General features: G+C 57.1%; 1 protein-coding gene across 1 annotated transcript; it reads right to left on the reverse strand.

The window, feature by feature from the left end:
* Positions 1–1,717: 1,717 nt before the first annotated feature.
* Positions 1,718–12,688, reverse strand: ARSI (arylsulfatase family member I). Its single transcript, XM_026510654.4, has 2 exons — positions 11,803–12,688; positions 1,718–8,126 (listed from the first exon to the last, which is right to left on the reverse strand). Exons 1-2 carry the CDS (start codon positions 12,120–12,122, stop codon positions 6,719–6,721), a joined length of 1,728 nt encoding a protein of 575 aa, XP_026366439.1. The 5' UTR covers positions 12,123–12,688; the 3' UTR covers positions 1,718–6,718.
* Between the last annotated feature and the right edge of the window lie 2,356 nt (positions 12,689–15,044).

A 15,044-nucleotide genomic window follows, 5' to 3' on the forward strand; every position in this document is an offset into this window, starting at 1 on the left:
TCCTGGGGCTCATGTCCCAGTTTCTGCTTGTACTTCAAGTCAAGGTGAAAGAGGCGGAGGCGGCAGTGGGAAGGGAAACATGGCCTGGCATGGAGGGGAGTGGCCATCCTGCCCTGAAATCCTCATTCCCTCTTCCTCATTCCCATTTTCCCTGCCAAGTTCAACTTTTCAGGGCAGCAGGCAGATCCATGGCCCCAAGATCTCACCTAAGCCCTGGCGGGTTCAGAAGGAAAAGGGCTGGAGTTTAAGGATCTGAGTTCAACTCCAGCTCTGACGTTCATGAGCTGTGTGACCCTAGGAAAGTCACTGCCCCTCTCTGAGCCTCCAGCACCCTTTCTGCAAAACAGAACAAAGCTGCCACTGCAGAGGAAGGCTGTGAAGGAGTGGGCTAAGGGCTGTGGAAGCCTCTGGGAAGTATGTAAACATGAGGCCTCTTTTTAGTTTCTGGAAGATGAAAGGGAGGTCTAAAGCGGGACCATGACCACCCCCATCACCCTAGCTTGGACTCAGAATTTCACACCCACCTCCTCCACTCAAGCTCATTTCACAGCCCACCAGGCTGAGGTCTCATGCCAGCATTTGCCCACAAGGAGTCCAGGTGGGATAAAAGGATGCAGGATCCCAACCCTCTGAGTTGCTAACCCACCCCTCTGAACCTTCCAGTTGCCTTACTGGTCACCTCACTTGCTGGACACATTGTCTGCTTGTTGGTAATTCCCAACCCTAGCAGGTCCCTGACTCACTACCTTAGGTCCAGGGGCCCCTGGAGACATCTGGGTACCCTCTTCCACAATTCTGCCCCTCTTCCTGGGCATCAGGTGTGGGAAAGAATGATGGGGTTGGCTCTCCAATGCAGGGTGCAGCCACTTCTTCCCAGGACAGAAATGGGAGGGAGGCCAAGGGGAAGGAGGGGAGGCGAGCTAGGGAGGAGGGGTAATGGCTTAGCCACTAATTGCACCATTACCACCTTCAGAAAAAGGAAAAACCACTCAGTTTTGTTTCTGCACACAATATGCTTCCCGCTCCTGCCGCCAACGTTGCAATTCAGAGGCAGAGAAGAGAGGCCTTTGCTCGGGGGCTGCCCAGCTGGTGGGAGCAGGCTGGGCACGGAGAGCGGAAAGCCATTGCTGCCAGAGGCAAGAGGCAGATTCAGGGAAGTGGGGGAAGGACTATAGGGGCCCCCTCCCCGCCCAGACCCTTTAGACCTTCCCAGGAGATGGCGTCCACTCACAAAGGTGCTGCAACAGCCCTTAGTGACCCTGAGGCCACCTGAGGCACTTTCCAGGGGGAGAGTAGAGGGGTTCCACTATCTATGGGCTGTGTGATTTTGGATGAGTAGCCTAACCTCTCTGTGCCTCAGTTTCTTCATCAGCAAAATAGAGTTTCTAATATTCCCTACCTCCGGGGCTGTTTAAGGATGAAATGAGATGAGCGATGAGCACAGCAGCTGGCACACTGTAAATGCTCAGAGATGGGAAATTATTACTATGAAGAGACTCAGAAGGCTTCCCTCCTCACACTGCTTGTCTGAGTCCTGGAAGCACGCACCACCATGCTTGCTCCTAGCACTTTGCGGTCCTGTTCTCTGAGTCCGCCTTGGAATTCAGTTCCTGGTTTGAGTATCACCTGGCCCCAGCCAGGTCAATTGCAATGCCTGCAGGGGGCTAGGAGGAGAGGGCTCACAAGATCTCTAGCTCGTTTAACTCGGCTGTAGAAATTTTTTTTTAAAGATTTCATTTATTTATTTGAGAGAGAGAGAGCTTGAGAGAGATCACAAGCAGGGGGAGAGGCAGAGGGAGAAGCAGCCCCCACCCCAGCAGGGATCCCAGTCATGACCCTAGCCCTAGGGTAAGGCACATGCTTAACCAACTGAGCCACCCAGACGCCAGAGGCTTTAGAAATTAACACATAAAACAAACATGCCCCGAGGCTGTATGAATGGGAGTCTGAAGTTCTGAACAAAGGAGGTGAAAGTCCTGCTGCTGGGAGCTGGCCTGACCACCCCGTTGGGGCTCGCCCATCCCCAGCCCCCACTGGTGAACTGGTGAAGAGAAGCACGTAGAAAGCAGAGCACCAGGCGGGAGGGCGGGAGGTCATGCCCTCAGGTCACTGGAAGAGAGAGAGGCTAATGGCCCGCTCTCTCCCTGTCTCTGACAGCGACCATGGAGGTGACTTCTGTGGCTTCAGGGAGCAAGGGTAACCTGGCCCCGCACCACTCCGTCCCGCCCCACCCACCCCTGTCGTCCTTCCCTATCTCTGTCTCCTCTTTCAGCTCCCCTTTCTCCTCTCCTTTTTCTCTTTCCCACCTTTCCCCACTTTCTTTCCTTCCGTTGAGCGCTTTCTTCTCAATCCTCCCTATCCTTCCTGTGCATTTTCGCTTCCTTTCTTATTTCGAAATCCCTCTCTCCCTCCTGCCTCTTCTCTCCCTCCCCGGGCCAGACCCTGTGCACGGGGGTGGGACACGACATGCAGGACCCGGTGCCAGAGAGATGGCTGGAGAGGAGGGAGAAGACCAAAAGGTCTCCTTGGCAACTCTCTCTTATGCACACACCCGCTTGGAACCTTGGAGAGCTTAACTCAGGGGTGTGGGCACTGCCTCGGACAGCCCCCCCATCCTGAATGGGACTGCAGCCCCGCACGACAGCTAAATCACTGCCTCCCCCTGTACCCGCCAGGCTGGCAGCTGTGCCTGGTGGTGGCGGGCACTGAGGAGCCAGGCCTGCCTCTGGGATGCAGAGAGAATGAGCCGATGATTGCATGGGGGGACCGTTCCTGCCAGACTCCCCACTCCTCAGGGCCATGGCAGGCATGCGAGCCAGGACGTGTGCTCCCATCAGCAACACACGTGTGGTCCCTGAGAGCGGGCCTGCAGGCCACAGACTGGTGGCCGGGGGCGGGAGCCCAGAGGTCGCTGAGCACAGACATGCTAAGATAGGGAACGGGAACACAAGCTATACCCCAGGTAGATGGAAGGGGGAGGGAAAAACTGGGACCAGGGCCAAGTTCCTGGGCCATGGCAGCAGTGGAGGTGTGTGTGGGAGGGACCAGAGCCAGCCCACTCCCAACCCACCTTGCACAGCCCACACACATACACTCACACAGTCATGCCCGAGCGCCTCAGGGTCCTGCAGGGCCTGGGCAGTTACCATAGAAAACGTGCCATCGGAAGGGTCCCCACGAGGCCTGTCCCACTAAGGGCAGTGAGCCTGGGGGGCAGAATCGGTAGAAAGTGGGCCGAGAAAGGATCCTGCAGAGGGTCTAGGTGGAGGGTGATCTGGTTAGTTAGCGGCAGTAAGTAACGCCAGGCTTACACTTGGGAGAGAAGTCAGCGGTCAGGGAGCAGCGCCGTCCCCTGAGGAGTCCCACACAGGAGGTACTGCTTGCAGAGGGAAGCACGGAGCCAGGGGACAGAGGACCATGGCTGCTGGGCCCAGCCTGCAGTTAGAGGACGCAGGTTCGAGTCCAGCTGTTGGCTAGGAGGGCTTATGGCAGGTCTTTTCTCCACTGGGGCCTCCACCTCCCCCTAAGAAATAGGGGGACAAGATGTTCCCTCACTGACTCTAAAAATATGAAAAATAGTTATTTCTGCTTTAGAGCCAGGCCCTGTGCTAAGCATACTGCACAATTCATACCTCACCACATGTATCTGTGGGATGGGTTCAGTCATTGCCTATTTTGCAGAGATGTGACCGGACTTAGCCATGTAGGGTCTGGGTGACTTCTGCACCTCCGCCCTATGTTCTTCGGCCTGTGTAAGGGCTGGAAGGGCCCTGCCAGAGCCCATGCCCCATACAGATGGAGACCAAGGCCCAGAGAGAGGAAGCTGCCCTCCCTCAGTAGCAGAAGTCAGGGACAGAGTCAGGACATAAGCCAAATTCCTGACTCCCGAACAGTGCTCCTTCCCTTACCCTGCTCTGCCCACCCTCTTGCTGGCACTGCAGGGCTGCTTGCCTAAGTCCCAAGGTAGCCAGTGGGTACCAAGTGAGAAGAAACACTGCCAAGGCCCAGGGTGGGGCTCAGAGCCCTGTCCCTCCAGCCAGGCCCGGGGCTCCCTCCTGGTTCCTAGGGGACTGGTCATGCCTGCCCAGGACTCCACAGGCAGGGCCCAGCTTCGATAGAGCCACCCCTGGCTCTAACTTGGCTGGCTGGCAGATCTGCTGCCATCTGAGCCAGCCAAGGGGGAAACCGAGGGTCTGTCTGGCATCTCTAGGCTCCACTCCCCCAGATCTGTGACCCAAGGGGCCAGAGTTGCCTCTGGTCTGCCCTCCCCACCGTAGGTGGTATAAGCATTTGCCCAGCGATACCAGTCAGGGGCCTAATGCAGAGGCCAGAGCCGGTGCTCTGGCTGGGGGGAACTCAGGGGCCACAGGAGACAGGAGGAGGTGGGCAGGAGCCATGCCGTCTGCCGGACAGAACAGAAACCACAGCAAGCAGGCCGAACCTCTCATCACAATGCCCGAGTCCCAGTGGCCCCTTACCCCAATCCCTTCCACCCATCTCAGCCCTGGGCCAGCTGCCAGCACCTAGGGTAGGCAGGCTTGGGGACGGCCAGACTGTGGACCGGGTTGCAGGCTGAAGCCTCAGTGGGGCTCCTGGGCTGTCTGCTGGGTTCTGAGTTAGATAGGACTCTGAGCCAGGCAAGCTCTAGCCTGGGTTTGAGATTCGACCGAGCTTCCTCCCAGGTATGGTCCCTGGCCCCTGGCCCCAGCTGGACTCTCTCTGTTCGGGCCAGATTGGCCACAGTGGGTAGGCCTTGGCGTCTAGGGAAGAGCAGAAAGGGCCTTTTACTGGGCCTGAGAAGAGAAGCAGGGCTGGTGCTCGAAGTTAGGCCACCAAAGGCAGGTCCAACTCAGCAGTCTTGGGAGAGGCCTCCACTAACTGGTGCAAGCCTGGAACTTCAGGGGAGCCCTGGCTCCATGCCATTCTGGAAGGGCACAGCCCAGCAGAGCTGGAGAAGCCCCAGTAGAGCTGGAGCATCCTGGGGAACAGGCAGACTATGAACAATCCCTCCATGGGATATGCTGGGCCTGAGACACCGTCCCAATGGATGACTTCTTCAGAGTCTCCCTCCTGAGCAGGCAGAAGTGCTGGGGGTAGCCGGAACCTAGAGGCCTCGGCCGGTCCCGGACCCTGCCCCACACAGCCCGGGCATCCACATCCTGGAGACAGAGAACGATCCAGCTGGGGGGCGGGGGAAGGGGCCCAGGACATGGTCAGTCACCTCCGCCCTGCAGCCCCAGGCCAGACTCCTCACTGCTGGGCTCAGCTACCCCTGCAGATGGGATGCAGCTCTGGAACCCATACCCAAACCCCCTCCACCGCACCGCACCCACCCCACCCCACCCGTCCTGCTCATCCACAAGCTGACGAGTCCTAACAGGCCTCCTTTGCCAGTGACAAAAATAACTATTTTCAAAATTCACAGCAGGGCTTTCGCCTACACACGCTGCACCGACTGGAACCTGAAGGGAGATATGCAGAACGCAGTGTGCGGATGGGGGCTCGCTGTGCAGCTAGCTCGGAACCCCCCAGGCCCCTCCTCCTGCCACTCAGCCCGTGCCCCCCAACACACACACACAGGGGTCCCCAGAACGACCAAGTTGGAAGGGCTCTTAAACCATCCATTGTGCACAGGGGGACACTGAGGCCCAGGGAGGGTCCGGGATTTGCCAGAGGTCGCCCGGTGGACCCGTGGCAGGACTGGACCAGAGCCCATACATTCTGCTTCCTGGCCAGGCTGTGCACCTGCTCTCCCACTCACTCGGTCAGTGGTGAGCTCCTGCTCGCCCTCAGGACGCACAGGACACGCCCCTGTGCTCACAGGCCGCGCGGCAGCCCTGGCCTCCGTGTAACTGCATTTTAGTCAAGTTCATGGCTCCTCCACAACCATTACGTTGGCCAGGTCTCTATAGCCCTGTGAGGTAGGCAGAGCTAGGGCTAACATCCCCAACTGCAGATGGGGAAATCGAGGCACAAAGGGAAGGATTGGGTCCAAGGTCAAAGCAGCACCCAGTGCCCTGATTGTTGGCTTGGAGCCTCTTTTCACAGCTGTTCCCACCACCCCCGATCCTGCAGCAGCTAACAGCTGGGTCAATGCTCTGGGTGCTGGGGACCAGAAGGAGAGCTTTCTCCCCTAGCCCCCAGCACTAGTCTGGCCTCTGGACTGGCCCAAGCCATGGCAAGACCAGGAAGGTCAGCCCCCATCCCTGCACCTCCACTCTCAGCACGCAGACGATCCTTTAAGAGAGCTCGTCTGGACCACCATGCCTCAGCTTGGGTCCAGGCCTAGAGTGGTCTCCACGTGGGCCCTCACCCAAGCAGTACCACAGAGGTGCAGGCTTCAAGGGCCAGGCCTTCAATGAGCTGGAGGTGGCAAGGTCAATGGGAACTCCATCATGGCCCCAGGCGCCAGGTCCACGCCATGGAGCCATCAAGTCATTAGAGCTCCTTTACCGACCAGGAAACAGAGGCCCTGAGGGCTCACGCAGGCCACTTGAGGTCACAGAGCAAGTCAGTAGAGAGGCAGGACTGGAATCCAGGCACCCCAGTCTAGTTTATTCTTCCCCAAGCCAAGCTCCCCACCCTTCAACTGAGGGTCTCTATGCTCTCCATTTCCCTGCAGATGGGGACTTGACCTCAGGCCCCTCTGTGTGGAGGGGCAGGGCCAGCTTTGAAGGGGGAAGTAGGGGGGACAGAGATCCTCACCTCCCCCCCCCCATCAGATCCGCTGGGACATCAGCCTGGTGTTGAGTTTACGAAAAAACGATCGCAGCTTGCAAATCTTGCACTTTTTCTTGCGGCGCCCTCGGGAGAAGCTTCGAGCCCTGCCTGCCTCTTCCTCCTCTTCCTCTTCTTCCTCATCACTGGCCCAGGGCCCCCAAGCACCCCCATTAAAGTCGGGATGGGCCCGGGGATTCTCCGCTGGGTAGCGCACAGGGATGGCGGTACGGTTATAGTCCACCAGACGGGCCAGCAGGGCACGGACCACGTCGGGCCGCTGGCCAGCCAGGTCCTCCCGCTCGTAGGGGTCCGCGCTGATATTGAAGAGCCACACTGCCTGGCGGGCACTGGCCATGCGCTCGAGGTTCCACCAGCTGCCGGGAAAGGCAGCCAGCGTCTGCGGCGGGATCCAATCCCCGTAGCCAGGGTCGCCCGTGAGCAGCTTCCACTCACCCACGCGGATGGCAGCCTGCACGGCAGTGTTCCAGATGCCAAAGCCAGCCTCCAGGGAGCCGTGCCGGGCGTGGTTGTAGAGGGGGTCAATGTTGTGCAGGATCTCGGTGCGTGGCGAGGCCCGGCCCTCGCTGATGGCTGGCCACACATCGTAGCCGTCCAGCCCATCGGCCGCCGAGGCAGTGCCGCCTGCCAGCCCTACCAGGGTCGGGTACCAGTCAGTGATGTGCACCAGCGCCCGGCTCGTCCGGCGCTTTCGCTTGAGCAGGGGGCTGTGGACGAAGCCGAGGCCGCGCACGCCACCTTCCCAGTAAGTGCCCTTGCGTCCTCGCAGCGGCCAGTTGCTTCCCCCCGAGAAGGTCTGGCCGCCATTGTCACTGGAGAAGATGATGACGCTGTTGTTGTAGAAACCATAGCGCTTGAGGGCCCAGGTGATGTTGCGCACAGCCTCGTCCATGCAGGTTACCATGGCCGCGTACTTGCGCCGGGCCACGTTGCCCATGGCGCGGTAGCGGTACAGGTACTCGCGAGGGGACTGCAGGGGCGTGTGCACCGCCTGGAAGGCCACATAGAGGAAGAGGGGCCGCCGGGGGCTGTGGCTCGCTAGGATGTGGCTGACCCGCTGGGCATAGAGCATGGTGGAGTACTGGCCGCTGAGCCCCCAGGCCACGCTCTCGCCCTCGTGCAGGTCAAAGCCGCACACCCCGGGGCCGTCACAGTTGTCGTAGGTGTAGTAGTCCACGTTGCCCGTGAGCGAGCCCAGGAAGGTGTCGAAGCCCCGGCGGGTGGGCAGGCACTCCTTCCGGTAGAAGCCCAGGTGCCATTTGCCCACCATGTGGGTGGAGTAACCTGCCTCCTGCAGCTTCTGAGGCAGTGTCACCTGGTCCAGGGGCAGGCAGTTGGGCTGCCGAGGGCGGATGATGGAGTGCTGGAGTCCTGTGTGGATCTGGTACCTGGAGGGAAGAGCGGAGGGTGTGGAAGGCACAGGTGAGCTGCAAACCACCACTCGGGCCAACCACGCCCCCATTCTCTCCTGGAGGGGGGCCCCAGCACTTCCAGCCAACGTACAGTAGTCAGCATGTGAGAAGCACTCCGAATCAAGATCAACAGAAGCAGATATTTATTGTCATTTTACAGATGAGGAGACTGAAGCTCGGAACGGTTAAACCACTCGCGCAGGATCACGCAGCTAGGGAGATGGGGGAGTTAGGAGTCGAACCCAGGTTCATCATGACAACAAAATAATAATAGTTAACACCAAGTACTCTGTGTGCTCAGCATTGTGCCAAGCCCCTTACAGGAATTATCTTACCAACTCACCACCAACCTAGGGAGTACATGCATGTCATTTTTATGCCCATTTTCCAAATAAGGAAACTGAGGCTCAATAAGTTACGTCACTTACCCAGTGATTCAAACAATTAGTAACTGGAATTGGGATCTACATCCCAGGGGGTCTTCAGAGACTTCAGAATCCCTAAGTTCTAAGCTACTAACTTGCTCTGGGGCCTAGAGCAAGTTCTGTTCTCCCAGGCAAACTCCTACTCACTCTTCAAAGCCCAGCCCCAATGTTACCCCCTCTGTAAAGTCTCTCCTAACTCTCTCAAAGAATGAGTCACTTTTGCTTCTGGGTTAACATTTAGTACACATGATCGTTGTCCTACTTGGCCACAGGGCTCTACTCAGTTGTACATGCTCTTGGGCCCAGTGACATGTAATGGGGCTGTCCTTTACTCAACTTTGTATTCCTGGCATTCAGGCGATGTTTAAAGGATCTTCAATAACTTATAGAAGGAAGGGAGAGAGGGAGGGAGGGAGGAAGGAAGGAAGGAAGGAACGAACGAACTCAGAGGATTTTAGAGGCAGAAGGGACCCAAGTCAATTTCTAGCATATTTACCTTGTCTTAAAAACACAGGTACAGGGGCACGTGGGTGGCTCAGTCAGTTAAGTGTCTGACTTTGGCTCAGATCATGATCTCGGGGTCCTGGGACTGAGCCCGGAGTGAAGCCCTGGATCAGGCTCCGCACTCAGCGGAGAGTCTGCTTGTCCCTTTCCTTCTCCCTCTGCCCCTCCCCCTGCTCGTGCTCTCTCTCTCAAATTAATAAATTAAATCTTTAAAATAATTAAGAAAAACACATGTCCAGAGGAGGGGAAGGGCCTTGCTCAAGGTCACTCGGTGGTCAGGGGCAAACAAGGACTTGAACATAAGTCCAAGCCGAGTCTAAGCACAGACTCTCTTCCAGCAAACTAAGCTGCCACGTCTCTTCCGCCATGTGGCCTCAGTTTGCTCACATAGACAGGTCAGTTGGGTAGAACAGGAGATCTCTGAAAACCTTCCAGTTCCCAAATTTTATGAGACCAGTTCTCATGTGCCTGCCTATAAATTCATGTGGCCCCTGGATCTGGGTCACTCACCCAGGCTAATGCTTAGAGGCAGAAGCAAACGGTTAGCAGAATCCTGCATTCCTCATCTATTCATTCGAATCCCTTCTGCAGTCAAGGTCCCCACGCGATCTGCTTGTGGTGTCCAGCCTTTACTCAAATCTTAAAAGCCCAGAGTAAATAAGAAGGTTGGAACTTCACAAGGGTCTTAGAATCCCACACCTTTTTCTCACCCCAGGGGAATCCAGGTGAAGCCAAGCCCTGACTATCTGACACTTTGAAACCCAGGCACTAGGGTGGGCTCTCCTGTTTTTGGTTTCCTTAAAGCTGTTACCGTTGTTAGCCATCATTAGCTACCATCGCCGCTTTTATATTTGTCTATACGCCACATGTATTATTTCATTCAATCCTCACTGAAAACCTACAGGGAAGACTCTTACTATCCCCATTCTACAGATGATGAAACCGAGGCTCTCAAAAGTACAGCACAGGCCCCACCGCAGACAGCTAGCAAGCAGCGGCTCCGAGCTTTGCACCCAGGTCTATCCAACTTGGGCTCAAAACCTCCCGGCGACGCTGGCTCTGCAGACCTCAGTCAAGCTAATGAATGATTCTATTTAATATAGGAAGCACCCTAGGGCGGAGCAGCGGTGCAGCCTCTTCACAGGGCTGGGCACCGTGGAGCACTGGTTTGTAAAGTGGGTGGGCCAGCTTCAGTGGGCCGACTGAAGCCCGTCTGCAAGGGGGTAACCGGAGAAACACAGGCTCCGTCCAGCTTCAGCGAACACGACTGGACGCATTAACAGACGCTAATGAGAGTCGTCAGCATCGGTCAGACGGAGCCAGCGGCAGGGGGCGGAGGGCAGACGCTGCCCAGCCAGGCTCAGCGAACCTCACAGATCAGGGGGTTGGAACGCTGCCCCACTGGCTGCTCATTCCCCTGCTTAAACCAAAAGTCACCTCTCCAGAGAGAAATGCTAACTTGTGCCCAATTCCTGGGAATGCAGATTCTTCTCCCTCATCTGGAGGTTAGCCAACATTTGGTCCTCACCACCACTAGCTACGCCCCCAGCCGCAACACATACCCCGGCCCCTCTTCCACACTTCTCCAGTTCTCTCTGTTCCTGGAGCTGAATGCTGCATGCCGGAGTGAAGCAAGAAAAGGCACCTATTCGACTCCCAGCTCTGGGACCCCTGCCAACCCCCTGGCCTCTCAGCCCCCTCTCCCACAGACCCTGAAGTTGAGCAGAGGCATGAGTTGGGGGACCCCCCCCTGACTCCGTGCCTCAGTTTCTCCCACCCAGGAAACAAAGAGAGCAAGGCTCTGGTTCCTGAGATCATACTCGTGGCTTTTGGGTGGAACTTGGGAGAAGGCATGCCTTGGACCCCATCCAAGGAGAATTAGCTTCAGCCTTGCCAAAGGATTTTCTCCTAAGTGGCCAGAGTTTGCCTTCCACACCCCCACCTCCTGTTTCCCTGCTCTTTAATCCCGTAATCCTGCCGCCTTGCCCGTGGGCAACTCCTTACGGAGAAAGCAGCACGTCTCCTTGGAGTGCCAGCCACCTTAGAAGGATTTCACAATGAAAAACCAGAGGTTTGGAGAAATGAAGTAACTAGCCTAAGGCTCCATAGGTCACGACATCCTGACATCCTGTATGTGTCTTTCTGCACCCACGATACGTTCCTTGGTTTCCTTTCCATGCAGCCATCCATTTGGGGACCCTAATCCCTCTGGTGACATAGGGGCTGCCATTGATCGACAGCCAAGCAGGTTACACGCAACTCATTCCATCCTCACCACTCTTTTTCAGGATAAACACTGCTCTCCACTCTGTTTGTGGACAGACAAGAAAGCGGAGGTTTAGAGAAGTTAAATGGCTTGCTCATGGCCTCAGGGTCTGTAATTAGAAGCAGCGTTAAAACCGAAGTGTCAGAGACTGCTGTGTTCCTCTCACAAGGGGATGACCAGATGTCTCCTTCACAAGGTGTATAGCATGTGTCCTAGATCTTCAGAGGGAGGAGACCTCAAAGATGATCCAATCCATTCAGTGTACAGTTGGAGAAACTGAGGCCCAGAGAGGGCAAAGGACTTAACTAATGATCACACAGGCAGCTGGAGACAGAATCAGGCAAGTCCTGGTTTTCCAGGTCCCAGAGCGGGGGTCTGTGAATGCAGAGGAAATCTACAGACGGGGATTTACTTGGGGCTCCACCGGCCAGCCCCAGCAGCCTGGGTCAATGCCTACCTGCCAGTGAGAAGTTGGCTCCGCGAAGGCGTGCAGATGGGCTGGATATAATAATTCTCCAACTTGACACCATCGGCTGCCAGCCGGTCCAGTGTAGGGGTCTCGATATCTGAGCCATGGTAGCCCACGTCGTGGTAGCCCTGGTCGTCGGTGAGGATGAAGATGATATGGGGAGGCTGGGATGGAGCGGCCGAAGGCTGCTCCACGCCGGCCTCCCCGGGCTCGTCCGCCACCAGGCTCGGTTTGGCCCAATCCCAGGACAGGTAGCCCAAGCTGAGCAGGCTGACCAGCGACAAGCCAGTGAGGGCGTGCATCGCCATGCCCGCCCGCGCGTCCCGGCGCACAGGGTTCCCGGGGCCTCACCGCCTCGCGCGCCCAGGGCGCACGGCCCGCACGCACGCCGGCTGGCCGGCCTGGACGCCGCGAGATCGTTCAGCGGCCCCGGGGACGGCCCAGGGGTTGATCCAGGACTGGCGGCCGGACCTGCGCGGCCGCAGCGGGGCGCTCTGGGGAGGTCAAGCCAGCGCCGAGCTGCCTCCCGCCGCCTGCGCGCCCGCCCTGCGCCGCCCTCGCTCCCTCTCCCCCAGCTCAGCCGGGCCAGCCTGGGACGCGGCGTGGCTGCTTCCAAAAAGTGCTCTCCACCATCCTCTGACTCTCCCCTTCCTACTAGCCCTCGATTTCTCCCGCCTCCTAATTTCTCTCGCCTCTGCTTTCCCTTCCTCCTCCTCCGGACCCTCCAGCCCCCGGCCCGGCCTCTCGCCCCGCCCGGAGTCCTGAGAACAGTTGGACTCCCCGCAGGGAGGCGGGCAGGACCCCAGCGGGGAAGGGGAGGGAGGCACGGGTTGGGCGGGCCTGGGGGGACACCGCGGGAGAGAATGCGAGAAAGTTGTAACATCTGCCGGGGCCGAGCCCCAGGTGGAGGGGCGGGACGTGGAGCAGCGGCTCCGCCCCCGGGCGGGAAGCCCAGGCCCGGTCGGCCCTTGGCTCCGGCCCCCTCCCGGCCCCCTCCCGGCCCGGGCCGGGAAAAGGAGGGAGAGGGGCTACTTGGAATTCAGTGGAACAGCTCCAGAACGGCCGGGTCAGACATTCCAAGATCTTGGAGTCTTAGCATCTCTGCGTGCCAGCCCTGGAAGGGACGCACCTAGTTTTCTATTCCAACCCGCTGGTTCTACAGTGGGAGAAACTGAGGTTCTGAGCTAGGTGGGAACTCCTGTAAGTCATGTTAGTAGCTTCTTCCCTGGGGCTCAGTGCCTGCCAGAGTGGCAGTAGGGACCGCAGTAGAGAATAGGGATGCCTTTAGCAAGCATCTGGGGGCTGGAAATCAGGAAACTAGGTTCTGGCCTTTGCCAGCTTCCCTCTCCCCAACCCCTCCCCTGTGCCTCTTCATTCTGCCCTCCAGGGCTAGAAGGCCAGCGCTAAAATGCAGAGGGTCAGGGCTGTTGAATACATCTTGTATCCACAGGGTCCAGAAGCTCAATCAGCACATGTTGCACGAATGAATGGATGAATGGGCCTCCAGCATGGGTGCAGGCCAACTCCCAGCCAAGGAAATCTCCATGGCAGAGAATGCAAGCCGGAGGGACTCCTGGGCCAGGCAGGTATCATAAAGGAGTAAAGCAGGGGGGTGACTCTTTTGCCAGAGGAAGGCAGGGGCTGTGGTGAGCCCAAGACCGCAGTCTTGTGTCCAGCTGACCATTGTCACGCAAGAATGTGGACCAGTGTTGCCAGATCCTCTGATTTTCCAAGAACACCCAAATCCAGATTATTATGAGAAATATTCCAACTGTTAAGTGCTAGCAACTAATTTAAAGCAAATTTAAGCACTGCACAGGCCAACTCAAACCTGAGGAATATGTTAGGCCATCGGGTGCCTTTTGCAACTTCCTCCCTGCTTCGTTGCTTTCCGAAGTTTTCCTAGGATGCATTTTTTAAATGGGAAAACTGAATTAAACAAAACCAGTCAGGCTTCCTTACTACCAGCACTTCGAATGTTGGATATGCTGATCTCCAGGAGGGGAGCTGGTAAAGCTGTATTTTCCAATTTTATGTGGCCAAGGACCCTCCTTTCCACAGGGCTTCTAGAAGGGCCAGTGTCTGAGGAACTTAAGGGTACGAAGAGTGCCCAGGTGTGTCTTCTGTGCTAGCATCTTTCCCCTGCCAGTGTTCTGTCAGGATCCCTTCCCTCTTCCTTAAAACCGCTGTGTGTGGGGAAAGAAACCAGACCTCCAAAATAGCAGCCCGAGTGAATCCACATTTTGAAATGAGGGCTGCGTGGGGCCGGCCGCTCCTGTTTGCTCAAAGCCCCATATTTAGGGTGACCAGATTTATCAGAAGGGAAAACTGAGCCTGTTGTTCTGGCAGAAGAAATGTTGAGGACAGACAGGAAAAATACAGCCTCCTGAGGGGAATGCTGCTAAAATGGTGCTTCCGGAGGCTTCGGCCTGAAGGCTGTCCTGGGGTCAAAGTGGGACAAGTCACAGGAGGTCAGATGGGCTTGGGTTTTGCAGGCCTTGCATTGTCCCAGACCTCGGTCAGGAGGACGAGGAGAAGCAGCACGGGGAGAAATGGCAAGGGAGGTGGGGTGGGGATGTAGCCTGGAAGAAAAGAGGTCTGGGGAGGGAAGCTCACAGGCTGCAAATCTTGGGGAGGGTGGGGGGCATCAAAGCGACAAGACGAGTAGAATTTCTGAGAGTTCATGACCGTGGGCTCTGACATCAAACTGCTTGTGTTCAAATCCTGCTGCCTATGTGGGGTCAGGCCTTGGGCAGATTATTTGTTCTCCCTCAGCCTCGATTTCTTCTTCTGTAAAATGGGGTAATATAAATGAGGCACAAGACAGTGTTCAGTAAAGTGCCCAGCACAGAGTAAGCACTCAGTGGATGGGACCGATTATGATGAATGTTCTCTGTGGTTCAGGGAGAAAAGACCGAGTCCTGTGGGTTGAATGTTACTGGGAGGCAGATTCCGGGCCAATTTAAGGGATTGCTTTTGTAGGAAATCTGGCGGCTTTCTTAATAAAAGGCTGGCAGTGACGGGTGAATCACCACATGGAGAAGGGGAGGTGGAACTTGGACCCGACTCGTGTTCCCCCGTGTTCAGGTTTAAGGGCCCCTCAGTCCTCCCCCAAACCCACGGTGGCCCCCGGGGGCATCGTTCCCCTCTCACATTCTAGGGAAATACACAGTGGCCCGCAACTCTTAATGCCATTACACAGTAGGACCAGGCTGGGACATTTAAGCTGG

Source organism: Ursus arctos, unplaced genomic scaffold (assembly GCF_023065955.2).
Source record: "Ursus arctos isolate Adak ecotype North America unplaced genomic scaffold, UrsArc2.0 scaffold_15, whole genome shotgun sequence".
Classification (NCBI taxonomy): Eukaryota; Metazoa; Chordata; class Mammalia; order Carnivora; family Ursidae; genus Ursus; species Ursus arctos.